This window comes from Pleurodeles waltl, chromosome 1_1, assembly GCF_031143425.1.
Source record: "Pleurodeles waltl isolate 20211129_DDA chromosome 1_1, aPleWal1.hap1.20221129, whole genome shotgun sequence".
Classification (NCBI taxonomy): Eukaryota; Metazoa; Chordata; class Amphibia; order Caudata; family Salamandridae; genus Pleurodeles; species Pleurodeles waltl.
Genome location: NC_090436.1, coordinates 138,475,138 through 138,501,585, shown reverse-complemented (window position 1 = coordinate 138,501,585; position 26,448 = coordinate 138,475,138). Strand labels below are relative to the sequence as shown.

General features: G+C 44.9%; 1 protein-coding gene across 4 annotated transcripts in view; it reads left to right on the top strand.

The window, feature by feature from the left end:
• Positions 1–26,448, top strand: part of SMAD2 (SMAD family member 2) — a 379,037-nt gene that overhangs the window by 76,710 nt on the left and 275,879 nt on the right. For 3 of the 4 annotated variants that reach the window (XM_069219017.1, XM_069219067.1, XM_069219063.1), the window contains one exon: positions 24,857–25,142. In XM_069219017.1, coding sequence (XP_069075118.1) covers positions 24,910–25,142 — 233 coding nt within the window. In that variant the 5' untranslated portion in view covers positions 24,857–24,909. Of the gene's footprint in view, positions 1–22,027; positions 22,079–24,856; positions 25,143–26,448 lie in introns of all 4 variants that reach the window. The other variant, XM_069219021.1, reaches the window with a different exon arrangement.

Below are 26,448 nucleotides of genomic sequence, written 5' to 3'. Positions count from 1 at the left end.
GTACCCTCAGTATGAGGCTAGCAAATATACACAAGATATATGTACATAATACCAAAATATGCAGTAATAGCAATAGAAAACAGTGCAAACAATGTATAGTCACAATAGAATGCAATGGGGGCACATAGGGATAGGGGAACACAAACCATATACTCTAGAAGTGGAATGCGAACCACGAATGGACCCCAAACCTATGTGACCTTGTAGAGGGTCGCTGGCAATGTAAGAGAACAGTGAGGGTTAGAAAAATAGCCCACCCCAAGACCCTGAAAAGTGGGTGCAAAGTGCACCTAAGTTCCCCAAAGAGCACAGAAGTCGTGATAGGGGATTTCTGCAGGAAAGACCAACACCAGCAATGCAACAACAATGGATTTCCAGACGAGAGTACCTGTGGAACAAGGGGACCAAGTCCAAAAGTCACGATCAAGTCGGAAGTGGGCAGATGCCCAGGAAATGCCAGCTGTGGGTGCAAAGAAGCTGCCACCGGATGGTAGAAGCTGTGGATTCTGCACGAACGACAAGGGCTAGAAACTTCCCCTTTGGAGGATGGATGTCCCACGTCGTGAAGAGTCGTGCAGAGGTGTTTTCGTGCACAAAGAATTCCAACAAGCCTTGCTAGCTGCAAAGGTCGCGTTAGGGTTTTTGGATGCTGCTGTGGCCCAGGAGGGACCAGGATGTCACCAATTGCGTGAGGAGACAGAGGGGGCGTCCAGCAAGACAAAGAGCCCACTCAGAAGCAAGCAGCACCCGCAGAAGTGCTGGAACAGGCACTGCGAAGTGGAGTGAACCGGAGCTCACCTGAAGTCACGAAAGAGGGTCCCACGACGCCGGAGGACAACTCAGGAGGTCGTGCACTGCAGGTTAGAGTGCCGGGGACCCAGGCTTGGCTGTGCACAAAGTAAATCCCGGAAGAGTGCACAGGAGCCGGAGTAGCTGCAAAACACGCGGTTCCCAGCAATGCAGTCTAGCGTGGGGAGGCAAGGACTTACCTCCACCAAACTTGGACTGAAGAGTCACTTGGACAGAGTTGCTGAGTTCCAGGGACCTCGCTCGTCGTGCTGAGAGGAGACCCAGAGGACCAGTGATGCAGTTCTTTGGTGCCTGCGGTTGCAGGGGGAAGATTCCGTCGACCCACGGGAGATTTCTTCGGAGCTTCTAGTGCAGAGAGGAGGCAGACTACCCCCACAGCATGCACCACCAGGAAAACAGTCGAGAAGGCGGCAGGATCAGCGTTACAAGGTTGCAGTAGTCGTCTTTGTTTTAGTTTTGCAGGCTTCCAGCGCGGTCAGCAGTCGATTCCTTGGCAGAAGGTGAAGAGAGAGATGCAGAGGAACTCTGATGAGCTCTTGCATTCGTTATCTAAGGAATTCCCCAAAGCAGAGACCCTAAATAGCCAGAAAAGGAGGTTTGGCTACTTAGGAGAGAGGATAGGCTAGCAACACCTGAAGGAGCCTATCAGAAGGAGTCTCTGACGTCACCTGCTGGCACTGGCCACTCAGAGCAGTCCAGTGTGCCAGCAGCACCTCTGTTTCCAAGATGGCAGAGGTCTGGAGCACACTGGAGGAGCTCTGAGCTCCTCACAGGGGAGGTGCAGGTCAGGGGAGTGGTCACTCCCCTTTCCTTTGTCCAGTTTCGCGCCAGAGCAGGGCTGAGGGATCCCTGAACCGGTGCAGACTGGCTTATGCAGAGATGGGCACCATCTGTGCCCATCAAAGCATTTCCAGAGGCTGGGGGAGGCTACTCCTCCCCAGCCCTGACACCTTTTTCCAAAGGGAGAGGGTGTAACACCCTCTCTCTGAGGAAGTCCTTTGTTCTGCCTTCCTGGGCCAAGCCTGGCTGGACCCCAGGAGGGCAGAAACCTGTCTGAGGGGTTGGCAGCAGCAGCAGCTGCAGTGAAACCCCGGGAAAGGTAGTTTGGCAGTACCCGGGTCTGTGCTAGAGACTCGGGGGATCATGGGATTGTCTCCCCAATGCCAGAATGGCATTGGGGTGACAATTCCATGATCTTAGACATGTTACATGGCCATGTTCGGAGTTACCATTGTGACGCTATACATAGGTATTGACCTATGTATAGTGCACGCGTGTAATGGTGTCCCCGCACTCACAAAGTCTGGGCAATTTGCCCTGAACAATGTGGGGGCACCTTGGCTAGTGCCAGGGTGCCTACACACTAAGTAACTTAGCACCCAACCTTTACCAGGTAAAGGTTAGACATATAGGGGACTTATAAGTTACTTAAGTGCAGTGGTAAATGGCTGTGAAATAACGTGGATGTTATTTCACTGAGGCTGCAGTGGCAGGCCTGTGTAAGAATTGTCAGAGCTCCCTATGGGTGGCAAAAGAAATGCTGCAGCCCACAGGGATCTCCTGGAAGCCCAATACCCTAGGTACCTCAGTACCATATACTAGGGAATTATAAGGGTGTTCCAGTATGCCAATGTGAATTGCTGAAATTGATCAGTAGCCTGTTAGTGACAATTTGTACAGAGAGAGCATAACCACTGAGGTTCTGGTTAGCAGAGCCTCAGCGAGACAGTTAGGCATCACACAGGGAACACATACATATAGGTCACAAGCTTATGAGCACTGGGGTCCTGGCTAGCAGGGTCCCAGTAACACATAACAAACATACTGAAAACATAGGGTTTTCACTATGAGCACTGGGCCCTGGCTAGCAGGATCCCAGTGAGACAGTGAAAGCACCCTGACATACACTCACAAACAGGCCAAAAGTGGGGGTAACAAGGCTAGAAAGAGGCTACTTTCTCACACCGACGCCTGGAAAAGACTCTGCACCCGCAGCCCCCAGGACCTGAAGGATCGCAACTCCAGTGCAGGAGTGACCCCCTGGAGGCCCTCTCCCTTTCCCAGGTGGTGGCTACCCAGAGGACCCCCCCCCCTTGCCTGCCTGCATCGCTGAAGAGACCCCTTAGTCTCCCATTGATTTACATTGGAAACCCGACGTGTGTTTGCACACTGCACCTGGCCGCCCCGTGCTGCTGAGGGTGTACTTTCTGTGCTAACTTGTGTCCCCCCCAGTGCCCTACAAAACCCCCCTGGTCTGCCCTCCGAAGACGCGGGTACTTTTCTGCTGGCAGACTGGAACCGGGGCACCCCCTTCTCCATTGAAGCCTATGCGTTTTGGGCACCACTTTGAACTCTGCACCTGACCGGCCCTGAGCTGCTGGTGTGGTAACTTTGGGGTTGCTCTGAACCCCCAACGGTGGGTTACCTTGGACCCAAACGTGAACCCCGTAGGTGGTTTACTTACCTGCAAAAACTAACAAACTCTTACTCCCCCTAGGAACTGTGAAAATTGCACAAAGTGTCTAGTTTTAAAATAGCTATATGTGAATTATTTGAAAAGTATATATGCTATTGTGATTATTCAAAGTTCCTAAAGTACCTACCTGCAATACCTTTCATTGAAAGTATTACATGTAAAATTTGAACCTGTGGTTCTTAAAATAAACTAAGAAAATATATTTTTCTATACAAAAACCTATTGGCCTGGAATTGTCTTTGAGTGTGTGGTCTTCATTTATTGCTTGTGTGTGTACAGCAAATGCTTAACACTACTCCTTTGATAAGCCTACTGCTCGACCACACTACCACAAAATAGAGCATTAGTATTATCTCTTTTTGCCGCTATCTTACCTCTAAGGGGAACCCTTGGACTCTGTGCATACTGTTCCTTACTTTCAAATAGTGCATACAGAGCCAACTTCCTACAAGAGATTTTCAAAGAATTCCGTTATAAGCTCTGAGGAAGTCGATGCGAATATTCTTCGCTTGACGAAACGCGTGTTGGCTGTGGTTTGAAGGCTGTGACACTGGACTTCGGTCAAGGGGAACATTTCAGAGTGAATAAATAAGAAATTGGACTCTGGCGAAGAAGGTGGCGGATGCCAGAGAGTGCTTGCACATCTGCAAAGCGTATGTCAATAGTGAAATCCGAGCGAAATCATACATTTTAAACAATATTGTGTTGGGTGCCAGGCTGACCCTAACACCTGCCACCACAGGTGTCGGAGGGCCACACACTGAAGAGTGGGTGGTTTCGTAAATATTGAAAGAAGAGTGGCCAGGGCACACCAATAGCATGAATCCTGATAATGTTCAAGAATAAATAGAAAGTTCGTTCTTGGAAGATGATGTGTAGATATTTAGTTCGATGGCATCTGTCGCTGGAGATACACATGTTGTGCATAGCCCGCCAGACACAGCTGCAAGGACAATTAACACATCTGTGACTATAAGAAGGCACGCATGGCTACGAACGTCTGGTTTTAAACCAGAGATACAGCAGGCAGTGCTCAATATGCCCTTCAATGAGAAACAACTGTTCGGACCAGAGGTGGACACGGCAATTGAGAAACTGAAAAAGGACACTGACACTGCTAAAGCCATGGGCGCACTCTACTCCCCGCAGAGCAGAGGCACTTACAGCACCTTCCGCAAGACAACCTTTAGAGGGGGGTTTCGGGGTCAGGCCACACAAGCCAGCACCTCACAGGCAACACCGTCCAGCTACCAGGGACAGTACAGGGGAGGTTTTCGGGGCCAATATAGAGGGGGACAATTCCCTAGGAATAGGGGAAAATTTCAAAGCCCCAAAACCCCTACAACCAAGCAGTGACTCACATACAGTTCCTAACCTGGAAAGTTGCATTTCTCATCGCCATCACATCTCTACGAAGAGTAAGCGAAATTCAAGCGTTTACAATACAAGAACCTTTTATCCAACTACACAAAAATAAGGTAGTCCTAAGGTCTAATCCTAAATTTTTACCAAAGGTTATTTCACCGTTCCAACTAAATCAACGGTAGAACTACCAGTGTTCTTCCCACAGCCAGATTCCGTAGCTGAGAGGGCACTACATATATTAGATGTCAAAAGAGCATTAATGTACTACATTGACAGAACAAAAAACATCAGGAAAACTAAACAACTATTTATTGCATTCCAAAAACCTCATGCAGGAAACCCAATATCAAAACAAGGTATAGCCAGATGGATAGTTAAGTGCATCCAAATCTGCTACCTTAAAGCAAAACGACAGCTGCCCATTACACCAAGAGCACACTCAACCAGAAAGAAAGGTGCTACCATGGCCTTTCTAGGAAATATTCCAATGAACGAAATATGTAAGGCAGCCACATGGTCTACGCCTCACACGTTCACCAAGCACTACTGTATAGACGTGCTATCCGCACAACAAGCCACAGTAGGTCAAGCCGTGTTAAGAACCTTATTTCAAACTACTTCCACTCCTACAGGCTGAGCCACTGCTTTTGGGGAGATAACTGCTTACTAGTCTATGCACAACATGTGTATCTCCAGCGACAGATGCCATCGAACTGAAAATGTCACTTACCCAGTGTACATCTGTTCGTGGCATCAGTCGCTGAAGATTCACATGTGCCCACCCGCCTCCCCGGGAGCCTGTAGCAGTTCAGAAGTTAGCTTAAGCTTTGTACATTTGTAAATATATTATTTAAACCTTTAATAGGTACATACGTAGTCACTCCATTGCATGGGCACTGTTACTACAACACAACTCCTACCTCACCCTCTGCGGGGAAAACAATCGAAGATGTAGTCGACGCCCATGCGCAATGGAGACGAAGAGGAGGAGTCACTCGGTCCCGTGACTCGAATGACTTCTTCGAAGAAAAACAACTTGTAACACTCCGACCCAACACCAGATGGCGGGCTATGCACAACATGTGAATCTTCAGCGACTGATGCCACGAACAGATGTACACTGGGTAAGTGACATTTTCATTATAAGTGCAGGTAGAAAGTAGAAATATCAATCAAAAGACTGCATTGTACAAAATGACCATGTGTCCAGAGCAGCCAGATGGTGATAAATGGTCAAAGTTACAATAGGATGTTCGAATGTAACAATAAGTCCATACAGGAAAACAGCCAACACGTGTTTCGTCTTCAAGACTTTGTCAAGGCTTCAGATGTATATAAAACATTATATATATAAACAAGCTGCTGGTAGTCATGAGTCCTCAAGTATTTGTGGAGCGAATAAAACCGTGCCATGCGCGTCGGGGTTTTGGCAGAGTGTAAACTACCAGCAGCTTGATCTATGTACCTTTCGTGTTTACATATAATGTTTTACATACATCTGAAGCCCATTTCTAAATTTATACCTAGAGTACCTACATACTTCCACCTCAATGAGCCTATAATTCGGTGCGCCTTCAATCCAAATTCTGCTACACTGGCATAAAAGTCATTGCATTTTCTTGATGTGCACGTATGCATCAGGTTTTTCATGAACAAGAGAAAATACATCACTCTTACCAACTATTTGTGTCCTTCAGCCATTGAGGGATAGGCTGACTCTTGTTCAAAAAGGGAATAGCATGTTGGTTGTCAGCCTGCATCTCTTTTCCCCACAACAATGCGAAGTGTTCACTCTAGGGAACAGTTATCCCATTCCACCAGGAGCATGGCAACAACTGTGGCACTCTACACTGGTGTGCCTTTGCAAGAAATCTGCTATGCAGCTACTCAGAAGAGCAGGCAAATGTACATGAAACAGTACTGCCTGCATGGTAATGTAGCAGCTCATTTAGCAGTGTGGACAGGCAGTATGCATGCTAATTCAATAAAGAGCTTACTTCCTGTATTGTACAATTAATATGTGCTGCTTACTATTTTGATTCAAACCTATACATTTATGGAATATCTAATGCTAGAGGAGAAATTACTTACCTGTAACTCTAGTTTTGCAGCATGAATCCTTATCTGGATTTACATGCTGTGCATTATTCCGCCACCTAATTGTCGACCACCATTTGGTGCTTAGTCCATCATCTGTGTGATGCCAGACGGTGCCCTGGAAGTTCCTGTGTGTGTCTTTCATCTTCATATTCTTTTTTTCCGCTGTTGGGTCTGGAAGCACAATGGAGGAGCTCCGAATTTTGTTTACAAAAAAAAACAAAAAAACTTTTTTTTTTTTTTAAAGGTTTTTGTTTAACAAAAGAAGGGAGCGGTGACAGGAGAAGCACCCCCTCTGATATGCCCCCCCCCCCCCCCGTCACCTGCCCCCCAAACACACTCCCACCAACTGGGAACCAACCGCGGGCCAATCGGGGGTCACTGCAGAGACACACCTACGGACCTGCTCGGGGGCCCGGGAGGAAAAATTTGGACACACCACCGACTGTGAATGAAGACAAAGCGAGCAAGTAAGGGCCATGGAAAATACCCCCTTTAAGTTTTGCCCAAAGTGCCACCACAAGTTGGCAACCAGCATTTGCAATGCCACAGGTCTCGCATTTCTCAGAGTTAGAGCTATTAGCAATTGTAAACTCCCAACCTGATTTTTATTTCGATATTAAATGGAGAAAAAAAAAAGTGTGATCGCGCTGCTACAGTTCACTCGTAGTGAAACCTATCAGCAAAAGTGAAATTATCTACGTAACAGGGGTCGATGTAATGCAAAGTGCTCGACTTCTGCTAAGCGAGATTGTGCTGCGAAAAGAGAAAAATGAGTCCACACACCGGACGGAAAACAGTGAGCCATGTATGTTTTCAGTACTTGGTTGCTGCGCTCGAGAAGGGCTAACCACCGGAAAAGGCATGACGTATGCATGCCTTCCACTAATTAAAGCAAGCACATTTTAAAAGGCAAGCCCACGAACCAATGAAAGACACTGATGTGACATGGATGGGGCTCCGAGCCCTTTTCTAACTACTAAAGTGTCTCGCAAGTGATACGTATGCGATGAAGGATCGACCCTAAAAAGGGATCCACACAAAGTCCGCAACATTTGCCTGCCCAAACACCACATGGATGAAGTCTGCAAAGCCTGCGCGGAGTTTGAGCCAAAGAATCTGAAGGTACGAAGCAGGCACATAGTCACCATGTCACAGCAACAGGAGTCTCTCTGGGACTTGGGCTTCTTGAGCGACGAGGAGAACGTGAAAGAAGCCAAAAAAGTGAGAGGGGGAGACTCGGACGTCGAGATATTCGAGCCACAAACAGAAAAAATCCAACCGAAAAATAAGGGGTCGAAGGACATAAAAAAGGAGATAAGACCCCCGAAAGACTCCGACCCTAAGCCAGGACAACAAAGGCAGCCCTCAGTTGCGAAAACAGCAGTGACCAAAGGTCAGCAAAAGCAAAAAGAGCCAAGCGGATCCTGAACAAAGGATACCAAAGGCCTGAAAATATCATCAAAAGACCCAACGAAAGACCGTGAACTCGAGGGACAAGGCCAGAGTGTTTAAGACGGCGGAAGCTACAGTGACAAAAAGGAAAATCTTGATGTCTGATGAGGCAGACCTACGGGCACAAGACCGCGAAAGGAAGAAGAGAAAAGTCGAGTCAGAAATGGCCGGTCTCATCCAAATAAAAAGGGAATTTGATGATTCCTTGAAAATTATTTGCATCCCACAAAAGCCCTGACAACTCCAGCTGTAGAGGAGGCCAAATCGGTGCTGGAGGCACCAGCAACCCTGGGGCCACACAAGGAAGAACAGGAAGAGTTCTTCAAGGCAGACGACGAGAACGCGCAAAGGGTTTGCAATTCCATGCATCTTGAGTACACAATGCAGGACCTCCGCGTCGACTCACCCGAGGAGGGTATAGATAACTACCCATCGCGGCCATTTCGGTTGAATGACTTGGCCATGTACAACAGCCTGGTGAAAAGGGCTGCAGACACTTATGGGGTATAGTTGGAAGAAGAGGAAAAGGAGCGATCATGCTTCCTCCTAGTAACATTGCTGCTACCCCAAAAGGGAAACCTTTACTTGCCCAAGGATGCCTTTAGGGAACCTGCTAACGCGAGAGCTATCACGCCCAGAGTGGAGAAGAAAAACAAGCACTCCACACAGGGCCCTAAATACATCCAGATAATCATCCCCGCAGACTCCATTATTGTGACCACTGCTAGGAAGACCAACGCACCGACCGCCACAGGTCCAACACCCAAGAGAGTAAGAGGCTGGACCTGCTGGGAAGAAAAATGTAAGGGGAGGCCTCCACTCCAATGCCCTCATGAACGGCTATGGACTACAGCAATGGAAGGAAATTGAAGACCTCATGCAACATATCCCTGAGGATTACAAAAAGAGAGCCAAGGCAGTCATTCAAGAAGGGAAGGGAATTGCCCATACATGTCTAATGTCCACAGCGGATACGGCCTGCAGACAGATATGCACCGGCACCACCCTAAGGAGACGTTCCTGACTCAGGATCTCAGTATTCAAGTCTGAGGTGCAGGCATCAATAATGAATATGACTTTACAGGGGATGTCCTATTTGGACAGGCAGTGGATGACTCCTTGCAACAAATAATGGTAGGAGCAATGGGCATTCTACAATTCAGGGCCGCACACAAAAAGTGCACCCCATGAGAAGATCCACAGACAGAACTTCCTTCAATACAGGGCAGTAACAAAGCCAGCAACAAGTATCTTTTTTTTCAAACCACACAACCGCAGCCTTACAAACAATGGCTGCATCCAGCAAGACAACCCTTTTGAGGAATGGCAAGAGTAAGAGGACAAACCCCAGGGGCAGGCGATCCACAAACAAATGACTGCCAAGTTAGGGACGCCCAACATATAACACCATTGGGCGGCAGAATTAAGGGTTTCCTCCAAGAATGGAGAAACATCACCACAGACAAATAAATCCTAAATATTATGGAACCTGCATAGAACTGGACAAGTGACCCCCAAGGGCGAGGGTCTTAAAGGGAAAAGAACTGGAGAAGAAATTACTTACCTGTAACTCCAGTTTTGCAGCATGAATCCTTTTCTGGATTTACATGCTGTGCATTATTACACCATCTAGTTGTTGGGTCCGGAAAGCTGGGTCCTAGTCATTTTTTTCCCTTCTCCTTTGGGGACGTTGGGACAGAGGGGAAAGAACTGCTCTTAAAAAGAGCTCTAGAACTCGTCCCAGCACCAGAAAGGGGTACACGGAACTACTTGCCATACTTTCTAGTGCCAAAACAAGATCTAACCTTAAGGCCAAGCCGAGACCTCCGGTTCATAAACAAACTCTTACGGACACAGCTCTTCAAGTTGACAGACTTACAAGGAGCAATCCAACTACTGAAGGAGGGAGATTACATGGCCACCCTAGACCTAAAGGATGTGTACCTACATATCCCCTTGAACCAAGGACACAAGAAATATCTACAGTTAATGTTAAACAAGTAACACTACCATTTCACAGTGCTGCCCTTTGGCATAAAATCTGCTCCAAAAGTGTTTACCAAGGTTCTCTCTACAGTAGCAGCACATTTAAGAAGGCAGGGGATCCACGTCTAACCATGCTGATTAAAAGCACAATCAAGGAGCAAAAGCAGGAGAAACGTGCAAATGGTCTTACACAAGTTACAGCTCCTGAGGTTTATGATAAACCAGGAAAAGTCATCACCTCAACCAGAGCAAGTAAAGATGTTCTTAGGAGCCACACTGGACTCCAGAGGGCAAGGGTGTAACCAGTCCAGAAACCATTGAGAAACAAACTCACCTCTATGAGAGGGGTCAGTCTCTGACAGTGAGGACTGTCATGAAACTCAGGGGCATGATGACATCCTGCATATCACTGATCCCTCATGCAAGAATACACATGCACCTCATCCATGAATGGATCTGCTGAAAATGGTCACAGGGAGTCTAGAGGATGCAGTGATTGTCAGAACAAAGGTACAAAGGGAGATGCAATGGTGGAACAAACATGAGCATTGGGAGAGCCTTGAAGACACCTGCTCCAACTGTGACCATAACCACGGACATATCACACAAGAGCTTGGGTGCTCACAGCGGCTGTCTGAAGGTGCGGGCCTATGGAACGACTCTGATGTAGTGAAACACATCAACTACCTAGAGCTGAAGACAATCTCCCTAGCCTTAAAAGCCTTCCAGGCACACCGCACAGGGAGAACATTTCTGATACAGACGGACAATACAACCACCATGTTCTACCTGAACCAACAAGGGGGAACTAAATCAGTCACCCTGTCAAAGCTAGCCCAAGACATCTGGCACTGGGCAATACAGCACCAAATAACTCTTCAAATGATTCACCTACCGGGAGAACTCCACACAGAGGCAGACAAACTAAGCAGAAAAGAGAACAGCTCACTCGAGTGGGAACTAAAGCATAATGTCATCCAAAGGATTTTCAATATCTGTGGCACACCAAGCATAGACTTGTTTGTCACAAGAACAAACGCAAAATGCCATCACGTTGCCTCCAGGCTTCCACAGCCCCGGTCAAAGGGGAATGCCCGGTCAATCAATTGGTCATGGAAATCTGCATACACCTTTCTTCCAACTCTCCTAAACCACAGGGTGCTGGAGAAAGCCGGACACTCAAGGAGCAAAATCATCTTCATAGCCCCACAATGGGTGAGGCAGACCTGGTGCCCGACCTACTGGAAATGTCCAGGGGACAGATGACCTCCCTAAAACCAGTGAAGGATCTGCTGACAATACAACACAGGGAAGTCCGCACTCAACCTAGCAGCTTGGCTCCTTAATAGTGTTCGGCCACCTGCAACTCCCTCAAAGGTCAGTGGAAATCCTGAGGGAAGCAAGGAAGCCAGCACATGAAAATGCTACACACTTAAATGTAAGAGATGCATCCATTGGTGCACAGCCAACAATAAGATGGACTGAAGGACACACCAGAACACAGTACTAATATACCTCAACCACCTGCTAGACAATGGCCTCACCTATGCTTCTATAAGGGTACATCTGGCAGCAATAGTGGCATACTCTAGGAGCACATCAGGGACCAGTCTCTCTACATCCACAGTAATGAAGAGATTCCTGGAAGGATTAAAGAGTGACACCACCAAGATCAGCACCAACACTGTTGTGGAACCTGAACACGGTGTTAACGCGATGGACGGCAGAGCCATTGGAACCCATCCACAAATCAAATCTAAAGTCACTCTCTCTAAAGACAACCTTCCTAATTGCAATCACATAGCTACACATCAGTGCTCCGCAAGCACTAACTGTACAAGAACCATACTTTCAGATACACAAGGACTAGGTGGTCCTCAGAACTAACCCTCCGTTCTTAACAAAGGTAGTAACGCAGTTCCATGTTAATCAAAACATACAGCTACCAGCCTTCTTCCAGGAGTCAAAGACCCAAGCAGAGAAAGCCTTCCACTCTCCGGATGTTTGAAGGGCCCTAATGTACTTCCTACAGGAAACTAAAGCGTTTCGCAAGGGGAACCAGCTTTTCGTGTCATTTGCCAAAGCATACAAGGGCTTGCCAGTATCCAAAGCAACTATTGCTAGATGGATTGTTGCCACCATCCAAATGGAATGCATCGAGTTGTGTGAACCCTGAAGCACAAAGGTGCTGTGGTTCACATCGCAGGAGAAGGTACAGCAATAACTGCTATTTTGACAGGGTATTCTAAGAGACGTCTTCAAGGCAGCAGAAACGTAAGTTTTGGTAAAATTGTTCTTTTGATCAACTGCACACTAATTTTCTGGTTAATCTAATGACTTCCTTGTAAAGCACAAAGGTATGATGTGTATGCAGCCTTTCCATCTTTATGCTCTTTCGTCACTACTTGTTAATGAAGTGCCATCTTTTATAGATCCAGTTGGACATAGTTTTTAGCTTAAGAAGTGTGCTGATATTTAATACTGTTACAGAGGAAGGCTTTCTCAAAATTATCTTGCAATGTAAACCTCTTTGTAGAACCAATCCCAGGTGAAATTGCCAAAGACCTTTATACTCACTTGATTCCCTAGTAAGAAAAACTGGTGAATCAATAGCTCTCCCTATCTATCCCTTACACCCCCCACCCTCCCACCCCCCATAAAAAGGAACATTCCCTTACTTTCTCAAAACTGGTCAATCACCCTTCTTCTAAAAAAATCCTCTGTAGATGCCAATGACACCAGCAACTATTGCCTGATCTCCAACCTAATTTTCCTCAAAAATCATTGAAAGATATGTAGCAGAGAAATTCGCTCAACTTACAAAGAACAGCGGCCTCCTGGACTTCTATCAATCCGGTTCCAATCAGGGCTACAGCACAAATGCCACACTTGTATAGGTGGATGATGATGATGATGCCCTTCGAATGCAAGACTCAGATAAGTTATCTCCCCATTTTTTTAGACCTATCATCCATCGACATGGTCAACCACCACATGCTGCTAGACACACTATGAATGGCCATTGATGGTGTGGTCTTTACATGGTTCTCTTCGTTCCTTATGGGCAAGTCATATAGGCAGTGTAAGGAAATGCCTCCTTGGCATGGTTACCCCCTGACTTTTTGCCTTTGCTGATGCTATGTTATGAATTGAAAGTGTGCTGAGGCCTGCTAACCAGGCCCCAGCACCAGTGTTCTTTCCCCAACCTGTACTTTTGATTCCACAATTGGCACACCCTGGCATCCAGGTAAGTCCCTTGTAACTGGTACCCCTGGTACCAAGGGCCCTGATGCCAGGGAAGGTCTCTAAGGGCTGCAGCATATCTTATGCCACCCTGGGGACCCCTCACTCAGCACAGACACACTGCTTGCCAGCTTGTGTGTGCTGCTGAGAACAAAACGAGTAAGTCGACATGGCACTCCCCTCAGGGTGCCATGCCAACCTCACACTGCCTATGCAGTATAGATAAGTCACCCCTCTAGTAGGCCTTACAGCCCTAAGGCAGGATGCACTATACCATAGGTGAGGGCACCAGTGCATGAGCACTGTGCCCCTACAGTGTCTAAGCCAAACCTTAGACATTGTAAGTGCAGGGTAGCCATAAGAGTATATGGTCTGGAAGTCTGTCAAACACGGACTCCACAGCACCATAATTGCTACACTGAAAACTGGGAAGTTTGGTAGCAAACTTCTCAGCACAATAAATGCACACTGATGCCAGTGTACATTTTATTGTGAAATACACCCCAGAGGGCACCTTAGAGATGCCCCCTGAAACCTTAACCGACTATCTGTGTAGGCTGACTGGTTCCAGCAGCCTGCCACAACCGAGACATGTTGCTGGCCCCATGGGGAGAGTGCCTTTGTCACTCTGAGGCCAGTAACAAAGCCTGCACTGGGTGGAGATGCTATCACCTCCCCCAGGCAGGAGCTGTAACACCTGGCGGTGAGCCTCAAAGGCTCACCCCTTTGTTCCAGCACCGCAGGACACTCCAGCTAGTGGAGTTGCCCGCCCCCTCCGGCCACGGCCCCCACTTTTGGCGGCAAGGCCGGAGGAAATAATGAGAATAACAAGGAGGAGTCACTGGCCAGTCAGGACAGCCCCTAAGGTGTCCTGAGCTGAAGTGACTCTAACTTTTAGAAATCCTCCATCTTGCAGATGGAGGATTCCCCAATAGGATTAGGGATGTGACCCCCTCCCCTTGGGAGGAGGCACAAAGAGGGTGTACCCACCCTCAGGGCTAGTAGCCATTGGCTACTAACCCCCCAGACCTAAACACGCCCTTAAATTTAGTATTTAAGGGCTCCCCTGAACCTAAGAATTGAGATTTCTGCAACTTACACGAAGAAGAGGACTGCTGAGCTGAAAGACCCCTGCAGAGGAAGAAAAGAAGACACCAACTGCTTTGGCCCCAGACCTACCGGCCTGTCTCCTGCCTTCCAAAGAAACCTGCTCCAGCGACGCTTTCCCAAGGACCAGCGACCTCTGAATCCTCAGAGGACTGCCCTGCTTCAAGAAAGACTAGAAACTCCCGAGGACAGCGGCACTGCTCCAAAAGAACTGCAACTTTGTTACAGAGGAGCAGATTTAAAGACCCCTGCAAATCCCCGCAAGAAGCGTGAGACTTGCAACACTGCACCCGGCGACCCCGACTCGACTGGTGGAGAACCAACACCTCAGGGAGGACCCTCCGGCGACTCAGAGACCGTGAGTAACCAAAGTTGTCTCCCCTGAGCCCCCACAGCGACGCCTGCAGAGGGAATCCCCAGGCTCCCCCTGACCGCGACTGCCTGAACCTAAAGTCCCGACAGCTGGAAAAGACCCTGCACCCCCAGCCCCCAGCACCTGAAGGAACGGAACTTCTGTGCAGGAGTGACCCCCAGGAGGCCCTCTTCCTTGCCCAGGTGGTGGCTACCCCGAGGAGCCCCCCCCCCCCCCCCCCCTTGCCTGCCTGCACCGCTGAAGAGACCCCTTGGTCTCCCATTGAAACCTACAGAGAACCCGACGCTTGTTTACACACTGCACCCGGCCGCCCCGCGCTGCTGAGGGTGTACTTTCTGTGTGGACTTGTGTCCCCCCCGGTGCCCTACAAAACCCCCCTGGTCTGCCCTCCGAAGACGCGGGTACTTACCTGCGGGCAGACTGGAACCGGGGCACCCCCTTCTCTCCATTGAAGCCTATGCGTTTTGGGCACCTCTTTGACCTCTGCACCTGACTGGCCCTGAGCTGCTGGTGTGGTAACTTTGGGGTTGTTCTGAACCCCCAACGGTGGGCTACCTTGGACCCAAACCTGAGACTTGTAAGTGATTTACTTACCTGTTAAAACTTACAATAACTTACCTCCCCCAGGAACTGTGAAAATTGCACTGTCCACTTTTAAAACAGCTATTTGTGTTTTATGTGAAAAGTATATATGCTATTGTAATTATTCAAAGTTCCAAAAGTACTTACCTGCAATACCTTTCAAATGAGATATTACATGTAGAATTTGAACCTGTGGTTCTTAAAATAAACTAAGAAAATATATTTTTCTATAACAAAACCTATTGGCTGGATTTGTCTCTGAGTGTGTGTTCCTCATTTATTGCCTGTGTGTATGTACAACAAATGCTTAACACTACTCCTTTGATAAGCCTACTGCTCGACCACACTACCACAAAATAGAGCATTAGTATTCTCTTTTTGCCACTAGCTTACCTCTAAGGGGAACCCTTGGACTCTGTGCATGCTATTCCTTACTTTGAAATAGCACATACAGAGCCAACTTCCTACAGGCAGAAATTGGTGACTGCCTTTCTGCACCGATTGCAGATGAACAAGGGGCCCCTCGGGGGGGGGGGAGTGGTCTATCCTTACCCCCAGCCTATTTAGCCAATACATCGAACCATTTGGAGCCACAATGGCAGGTCTTCCTAAAGAAGGCAGGGATCTTCTATTATTGATATGCAGATGACACACAACTGTTTCTAAAGGTCTCCTCACCAAAGGACATCTCACACCTAGTCTTCACCCCAACCTCTTAATGACTGGATGACCTCATCACCTAAAACCTAAGCTTTTCCAAAACTTGAATTTCTCCATATCGACCCCTCAAAATCAACCCTTGAACTGTAGTCCTGTAAATATACCATCTTTTCCCCATGTTAAATTTGGCCAGTTTTGACCTCTCGAAATTCAGTGGAAGGTGCAAACTGGTAAGATAAATATTTCATCTCTACACAAACTGTTAGCAATTTAACTGTTTGCTTATAATTAGGCCCTAAATAAGTGTCTAATGCTTTTGTTGTAATGTAATTTCACGTTTCTATCTTCACGTTTCTATCTAGCAACGTGTGTGTATATTTACTGTAGCATTGCCTCTTATGTATATAATATGTTGATATGGGTTTTTCATTAAAAAAAGTCTGACTAAGACTAGTTAAGGAATAACAGACCTTTTAATAGTTTACGTAGATAATTACAATAATCCCATTGCTTACGGTATTTGTATAGCGCATTGTTCACCAGAAGCTTCTTAATACTGTTTGATTGCTTAAGTTATTAAGACTGAATGAATGAGGCAGCTAATGGTTGAATAGATATGTGAGAAACATGATCTGCTGTGGACAGTATTTGGGCACAGACCGGCTTGGCTGTTGTGTTTTTATCCCTTTGGACCTGTTAACACACATGATGGTCTAGACTGTCGATTTGCATCCTTTAAGATGGCAGTGTAATGAACACTGCTGACAGACAAACAGATGGGTCTAAAAGTAGAATTAACTTAACACTAATAGCAAGCCTAGGACTAGGTACTAGAACCAAAAGAATAGTTGTAAAATGTATTTTGTTCATTTTTTCAAGCCTTTTTTTCAGCTACAAGCCATAAAAGTACAAAACAAGGTATAAAAGTGTTAAGCATTAAAATCAAACATCATACCAAATAGATCAATAAAATCTTATTTAAATCAAACAACCCAATTCAAAAATTGATAGAATCAATTACAGCCAAGACATTCCATGAACTTTATAAAATGGGTCACTACAGATGAAAAAATACCCTCTTCATCCACAAATCCTCAAAGTGCATGAGGGATCCTGGGGGATAGGGGCTCTAGAAATACCCTGTGCTTTAATAATATGCCAGTACTGTCTTTCACTACATGTCTCAAAGTGCTAGTGCATAAGGGGGTGTGGGGGTGGTTTAGAGTGAACAGGAATACCCTTTGCTTTTCTGGTATCAGAACCCACATTGGACTTTGACAACATGCACCTAGTCCTCTCCATCGGTAGGCGGTATCTAGAGACCGTAAAGACAATGCTTTGACTTGTGTCGTATCCCAGTACACGAAGGGCCTCAAGATGTTGTTTGACCCCTAAGGTTTGACGCATTGAAAGTATCCATTTTGTTCTCTCCTTTTCATAGGCGGGGCTTGTTTGGGTCTCAATTCCAGGTTCAGACCGACCACAGGCCCCTCAGATGTTTAATGCAGATGAGGGGTGAGAACCCCAAACTGTTGAGGTGGTTCATTTCCCTACAGGGGATGGACTTTATGGTGGAACACCGTCCTGGCACAGAATACGCCAAGGCTGATGGTCTGTCCAGGTTCTTCTGCCTCAGTGAGGAAGACTCCCCGGGGATTGAGTAGTCCCCCCCCCCCCCCCCCACCCCCCTACTCTCAGCTGGAGGGGAAATGTGTTAGACCTGGCAGCTTTTTGGTGTGTCTCCCCTGTCTTTTTGCCTTCTGACCTCCTGTTTTTATGGTGTACTGGACTGTGTTTTTGCTGGTTTATTGCCTCCGCACACTTTACCACTGCTAACCAGTGCTAAAGTGCAAGTGCTCCCTATAAATATTGTACTGTTGATTGTCTTATCCATGATTGGCATATTTGATTTACTGGTAAGTCCCTAGTAAAGTGCAATAGAGATGCCCAGGGCATTTAAATCAAATGCTACTAGTGGGCCTGCAGCACTGTTTGTGCCCCCCTCCCCACATTAGTAGCCTTGTAAACATGGCTCAGACCTGCCTCTGCAGTGTCTGTGTGTGCAGTTTTCAACTGCCAATTTGACTTAGCAAGTGTACCTACTTGCCAGGCCTAAACCTTCCCTTTTATTACATTTAAGGCACCCCTAAGATAGGCCCTAGATAGCCCCGTGGGCAGGGTGCAATGTATGTTAAAGGTAGGACATGTACTTATGTGTGTTACATGTCATAACAGTGAAATACTGCCAAATTCGGTTTTCACTGTGCAAGGCTCTCATAGATTAACATGGGAGCTGCCTTTAAATATTATTAATGTGCAGATTCCCTTTGAGAGCAGATAGAAATTTGGAGTTTAGGGTCTCCGAACTCACAATTTAAAAATACATCTTTTGGTAAGGATTGTTTTTAAAGTGTGTGTTTGAAAATGCCACTTGAAGAAAGTACACATTTTCTTGCTTAAACCATTCTGTGACTGCCTGTTTGTGGATTCCCTCTCTGGGTCAGTTTGACAGTTGGGCTGTTTGCACCTCTTGGCTAGAGGGAAGGGATGAGTGGTCACTTACACCTGAAAGGACTGTGCCTGCCCTCACACAATGCAGTCTCCAACCCCATGGTGTGTCTCTGGGGCCTGGCCTGGCCTGGACAAGGAAGGATCTTGCAAATACTTGAGACTCTATTTGAAGTTTTTCAACTTCAAAGGCAGAAAGGGGTATAAGTAGTGGACCCACCCCATTTTTAACAAAGACCTTATGCCTTGCCTTGAAATCTTTTGGGACATGAAGCTGAAAAAGATGGTTTTTGATCTGAGTGCTCTACATTGCTGATATTGGTGCAGTCTTTTCTGCAGACATGCAGGGCCCTGCCCAGAAAAAGGTTTAAAAGCTAGTGTTAGAGCTTTAAACTTGTTCTGATTTATCACAGGTAGCCAATGACGTTGTTTCAAATGGGGAGATATGACCTAGCTATATGAGACTCTTCGGATCAGCCTTGCAGCTGCATTCTGCACAATCTGTAGTCTACAAATTAAAAAAAAAAAGCAGGGGGTCCCAGATACAGATTATTAGCATAGGCCAACCGATAGGTGACCAAGTTATGAACCAACGTCCTACATCCTGCTTTTCTGGCATAAAGGCAACATTTTCCTAAAACGAGCAGATGACATCTGCTTGATTTGTGTGGCGAAGGACTCAAGTCAAACATTATTCCTAAATTTTGACACCCAACCACCATAGGTTAGGGAGGGGGGGAAGAGCATGTACCCAAGAAAAGGACTTCAGTTTTAACTTTAGATAGTTATCATTCGTACAGCCAGCAACTCCCCTAGGGCAGTCTTTAAACTTAATCAGGGCTGAGTCTGAGTTTTCCCGGAAGATAGCAGCAGCTGTGTGTCATCTGCATAGGACACCACATGCACCCCTATGCTTCAATCAATTGAGCCAAGGGGGATAGGTAAAGATTAGAGTGTAGGGCTCCGTGCAGATCCCTGTGGAACTCCATATAGTATGTCTCTAGTGGAGGATGAAAATGGCTGAAGGTGAATTCTTTGTGATCCATCTTTGTAGAAAGGACCTCGACCAAGCGATGACTTTCCCTTGAATACCTGCCATTCTTATTCTGTCTAAGAGGGTAGCATGTGAGACCTTATCAAACACTGCCAATAGGTTTAAAAGGACCACCATCAAGGGGTGTCCATGATCAATTCCATTAACTTCCAATAAGGCGGTCTCGGTGCTCACCACTTGCCGAAAGCCAGATTGCAAATCACCCAACAGGCTGCTAGATTCCAGGGAGGCAGAGAGCTGTATTTTAACCAATTTTCCTGGAAATTTTTGCTGTTTCCGGCAATAGGGAGATATGTCTAACATTGCTTAGTATGGCTCAATCAGCTGTAGGTTTCTTCAGTAACAGTCGCAGAAATGCTTGTTTACATTCCAAAGGAAAGAGACCTATTTCTAGAGAAAAGTTCAGAAACCTCTTGAATGCTTGGTTAATAATAGGGGCTATCAGTTTTAAAATTCTAGGTGGACATGGGCCGCTGGTGGTTCTGATTTAATTTTTTTTTATTTCTTCCAAAGAAACGTCTTCAGGAATTGTCACCACCTCTATCAATGTCTGTTCCAGAGATAACTGGAAAAATATCATAGATTGTTATTTTTTTTTTCGTTCAAAAAAATCAAAAAACTTGATACGTCGTGTCACTGTTCCCTAGAAAGGCTAAAATTGCTATGCACAGCCTCCGGGGAAAGAAAGGAATGAACATTTTTTTTTATTTACCGACAAGTGTTAGGCACCATCAAAATTCGTGAGGCAAAACATTCTCTGGACTTCACGGGTAGTTTTGTGGAAGTTAATCAATGATTCCTTATATTGGATTTTTGCTTCCAATCCATAGGATTTTCTCCAAGCCCGCTTTATCTTTTACAGTGGCTTTTTTCCTCTCAAAGCTCAGGCGAGAACCATAGGGCACCTAAAAGGAGAAAGTGGTTAAAAAGTGGTCAATCAAAATAAGACATTTTGCTGGGGAAACCTGTAGGTCACCAGTATTCAAAAAAATCAGGTCAAGCTGTGTCCTGCCTTGTGAGGGTGTTTGAACCCATTGAGGGAGGCTCAACCCTGCCAAGGTAGCAGTGAGGTGTATTATCTGCAGGCATTTCAGGTCATCCATGTGTACATTAAAATCCCCAATTGCATGTTGCTGGAAGAGTTGGGCAATCAGGTTGAGGAGTTTTGGTAGGCCCTTCTTTGAGCAGTTTGGGGGCCTATATATAAAGATCCCTGAAAAGGAAAAGAGGGAACTAATTAACAACATCTTTTTGCACTAGTGAGGTGGAGGTGCCCTCAAAAGTGTCCCTAAAGATAACAGCGACCCCTCCCCCACTTTTTTGCCTTCATGATTGACAAATAGGTTACCGCTTTACTAGTGTAAGAAAGGCCCATTGTAGCCCAAGCTTAATTTCATCTTTTTAGGTGGCACCGAATTCATTAAGAATTTATTACACAGTTTTAAGAAATAATTTTCATGGTCTTTCTTCACAGTGTTCTTTTTGCAATCATTTCAAGAAACAAACGTCAGCCGGATTCCCTGAGGAACCTCACAGTAGAAAGTATTGCTCTCTATTATTTTGGATATGCATGCTTTCCAGCAGCCTGCCTAAATAGTCCCTCTGCTTTCAAGACCTTGTTAGAAAGGACATATTTCTTACTGTTTAGACACATCCTGCTTGTTTGTATGCTGAGAATAACAAAGAAGGGTGGATAAACCTGTCCCTTACAGTTTTGGACTCAATAGCATTTGCTCACAATTGGTGCTTTGTTGTCCATCTTGAATGAGTTGGTCAGGATGTTTTTTATTGAGGGTATTCCGGTGCCTCATTTGTACATGTCCTTCAATAGGCTGCACCAGTTATGCTGCAAGACAGAAGCTAGCTCTAAGAAGTTTACATAATTTCCATTTGCCTAGAATCATTTTCCAGTAGAGTTGGAGGCATCAGTTTCATCTTGCAAAAAAAGTATCTTCTGAAAAAGTAGGGACTTGAAAACCACTGCAATGCTGTTGTTCAAACCTTCCTCCAAGAAGCCTCTTAGAAATTGTTTATTAGACAATGTGATGTGTGTAGATGTTTGAGCCCAAGCTTCAGAAGGGATAACCTTGAACCAATTGGCCCTACAGGTTGTTTCCTATGCCCACGGCGCCTCATTCCAATTGGCTTTTACTTCCAGATCTCATGCTTTGTAAAACTAAAAATTAGACAATCTGTTTTCTTTACCCTTCGTCATACTTGCCTTCCATCTAGAATTAAAAAGTGCGAAGCATTACCTTTTGGTGCAGAGGAAGGATTGTGTTCTTGTGATTTTATATTTTTTTCTTTTTAGACTCCCAACTTCTCAAAGGCCAGATCCAGCAGGACTGCTGGAGACCAAATGGTTAGTCCCCCATCAATCGCAACGTGTTTTCAATCTCCCAATAAGTATGCTGTTCTGTAAACATACTGACACTTTCTCCTATGAGAGCTTTATCAAATTGTAGCACTTAATTTGGTCTCCAGTCTACTCGTTGGGTGTTGACTACAATACTTTCTTTCCATCATTGATGAATAAATGGATATTTTACATATGGCTGGCTAGTTACAGAAGGCCGATTCTCTGGCAAATGTTCTCCTACATTATCTATGCCTTGGCTTTCTTCATGAAATGCTGCTTGTCATCCCTTATTCTTTCGAAGAGGTTCGACCGAATTTTGCTGATAGACCAACCATTCTGATCTTTTATTGCTCTGCTCCCCTCTCTATGCAAGAGACAGGCCATCTTCGAGGGTAGCATTGTTTTTTATCCACACCTGTTTAAGTGCTTTATAGTTCCTGAAACTGCTGGCCCTATGCTATCTTCCCTTATTTATACTGCAAGCTGCTATCTGAAGTGGGACCATAAGAAATGAACATTTGAAAGAAAAAGTGCTTGTCCAAAAACGGTGGCACCCCTACCCTCCCCAGCAAAATCAGTCTGGGAATCCACAAGGATTTCAGTCAGCCTTTGGTCACCCATGTGGTCACAGTTGTTAATAGACGCTTTTACAATCTAATATTCTGACAACAGAACTTCATTTTATGTAACAACTGTTGTACATTCCAATGATCGATGTTGCAGACCATTTATGCCTAGAGTTCTGCATTGCCATCTGTCTCGCTTCTCAACTGAAGTTTTTGCATTGTTTTTCACTGGTACAAAATTCAGAAGCATGATTTATCATGAAGCATCCCAGATTGGAACACATTGTCTCAGTATTATATCTTTACACTGGCTCCCATTCACAGTAGTGTCATTTTCAAGGCCATGGTCGTTACATATAAAACCACCCATCTGATAACTCAAGGATAATTCACCACTAAATTGGAGTGGTATACCCCTGGACTCATGGTTGTGTTTTACAGACCAAACTCTCCTCAAGGGACCATGTAGCAACACAGCTTTCTCGGTCACTGCTGCTCATTGTTGGAGCTAGTTACCTCTGCAGTTTTTCAGTACTAACCGGTTATGGTTTTGGAAGTGCTGGCAGATAAACTAATGACTACTTTCTTTTTTCTTACCCCTTGCTTTGTAGTCTGTTTTTTCGCAGTAATGTTAGGTCTGTTTTATTTGCTGTTCAAGTTTACTCATGTTTTACAGTTGTCTTACTTTTGAGGTATTCGTTCTTATTGCTATAACGCAGTCCATGCGAGGACTTTTCAAAAATATAACAAGGCCAGCACACTCTTAATTATTTCAAAGAATTTCATAATGGTCAGTTAGGTTCATGGAGAAAGTCAGGGTTAATTGTATTGTTCACAGATTATGAATTAATAAGTATATGTAAATTAAACCCTATTGTATGTGCTATTTGTAATTTGTTGTCTAGTCTTGATTCACATAAGCAGGGAACTGACTCTTCCGATTTAATGTTAGACTACCAGAACAGACACCAGTTTTGACATCAATATCAAAAAACTACCCAAAAATAAATTGGTTCATCCCATAAATATAGAGATTCACCTTACCATTCTTCCCTGCTTTAAATATTGTTGTTACAGAATTAAGCCTTGAGAAAGCTCAAACAAGCTGACAAGGCCACAAATGAAATGGGTGTTGGCTGACAGAAGTCTAATTTTTGTCTGAACAACTCTTCCTATTTGAAAATTGTACCCCTATTTGAACAAGGATTCTATATATATAAATTAAAGTGTGATTGTGAATGAAATCCAAATCAAAGCTAGTGTAAACCATAAACATGAGGAACATACAGAACTTTTATAACCTTTATAACCTGTTGTTAAAAAATTATACGGAAATATCACCAATAATTGAGCCTTGCGTCTTTGTGAACGCGTTTTAAACTTAACAAGAATTGAGCTAGAATGATTTTGTGCACTTGTTTCAGGAGGTATGTAAACCTTCACATCAAATTTTAGATATGTTTTTCCTGGTAGGGTGGTGGACCTAGTAACGCCTAAGCATCCTTTAATTTGGCAATATTTTTGATAAGCTAATCAATGAGCAGTGCTATGTGAAAAGTTCACATGCCTTTCCAATATGTTTGGGCCTTTCACAACTTCTGGAACACATTCTATTGCTCCCTTTTCAATTGAAGCAAGCTGTGTCTGCTTGACTTTACCTAATCCACACATTGCTGTCTATTCCACAGAAGCAACTGTATGTTAGTAAGCTCACAAGACACCAGATAGCAGCAAAGCTAATTGACAAGGCTGAGTCCATGCTTCATTTTGATAGCTTGCAGCTAAAGATTATGCAGGTGTCTCTTCTGACCTTTTCTGTGTAATGTGGTTGGATGAGACTACCTGGATGTATGACACTCCTTCAGACTACAGTGAAGGCTGTCTTTTGGAGTAGGTGGAAGTGTGGCTTCTTTGGTAGATTTGTCGCCAATACAAACTACCTAACATTTTGAGAGAGGTTCCTTTGGACACTCCATGATCTTGGGCAGGGTCCTCTCCTGTAGGCTTCCAGTTCTCTTGATTACCTCCTTGTCTTGAGTTGTAGCTAGGTCTAGAGTAGGTTATTTGTTTACTGATGACAGTTTTATTAAAGCGTTTTAGTTTGCACAGCAGTATATATGCTTTGCAGGCATAGTAGCTTTGTTTTTGTGGTCTGATAGTTCTTGTGTCTCCAAGTGGGCAAATTCCTTTTGATTTTTGGTGTGTTTTTCTTTAGGCTGAGGAGAGACCAACTGGCATTTCACCACTGGAGTCCTGTCTGGAGGGAGAATGTCATCCATTTTGCCCTTTACACCACCAGTTGTGAAACGTCTCTTGGGCTGGAAGAAATCGGCAGCCGGTTCTGGAGGAGCCGGTGGTGAACAGAATGGACAAGAGGAAAAATGGTGTGAGAAAGCTGTAAAAAGTTTGGTGAAAAAACTGAAAAAAACAGGACAGTTAGATGAGCTGGAAAAAGCGATCACTACTCAGAACTGCAATACAAAATGTGTCACCATCCCAAGGTAAGAGCCAGATGGATTTGCACATATGGCCAGTGGATTGACCAGTAAATGTATTGGGAGTGGATCTTAAAATGTTTTAACCTCAGCACCACTGCTGCTATATTTTTATACTGAGTAAGACACTTTTTTATTCTTCTGTTGTAGTTTATCACTGTTTCTGGCTTAAATGCCAGTGTGATATATTATTTTTTTCCTTTCTGAGGACCCCCAATTTTAGAGCTTATAATTTCCTTGGTCAACTCTGTCAGCTGCTTGTAACTACTGATTGCCTAAAAATTCAACATTTGTTGTTTATTATTGTACAAAACGTGACTGAGTCATTACCATTCAGGTTTCCACAGTGCTTTGTTACATGGAAAGTACTTCCACAATTAAAGCGAGAATCAGGAGATGGTTTATATGTTTAAGATTTTCATTTATCGCTATGCTTGTAATGTACTAGATTATGTACTTAGCAAAGCAGTCTTTGCTATGTATGTCTTTTATCCTAATTTTAGAAATAAAGGAGGACTAATCCATAAATGTAGTATGTGTAAAACCACAAAAATTAGGGTAGATCAAAAAGAATAATAAAATTAACAGACTTATTCTTGGCGGCTTTCTTTTTGGAGTTGTTATGAATGGTAGTTAGGTTAAGAATGCATCGCTAATTGCACAGCATTGTTTCTCTTGTTAACAGTGATATACATCGCAAGTGAAGGACTGACTGTGGCACTAATGCTTTAAAGGACCCTGTTTTAATGTGTGACTTGCATTTTTTGACCAGTCTCATCAAGTTAATCCCTACAGGGGGATCTTAATTTACCCCAATGCAGTTTATAAAACGCATTAAAAGGTAAATGCGACAGTACTGGCCAGTGTGCTCTTTGGAGATTTGAGGTGAGGTGTGGTGTTTGGGGAGAAAAGGGAATCCTGTGCGAGAACACACCTTTTTTTATTCAGACAATGCTGTACAGGAGTTCGGTAATGTGGGTCATGTGATAAGGTGTTGAGTTATAAAGCTAAAAATTGAATGAATTTGTATAGTGCCAGCAGGGTCAAAGGCTAACATAGAGTCATTGAATGATAGGAGAGGTAGTTAGGATTTGGGAGCAGAAGGTTGCTGATATTTCACTGTGATGTAATGCTCTTAAAAGAGGTGAGTCTTCGACTCTTTATTAAATTGGAGCAGCAAAGGGGACATGTCCCTCTACAATGTGCTGTTCTGTGCATTGACTCCTGATTGTTGTTACTACATCTGTTAAGCTCTCCATGGTATATCAGTGCTGTGGCATAGCTGCAATGATTTCATTGTGCTTATGTGCAC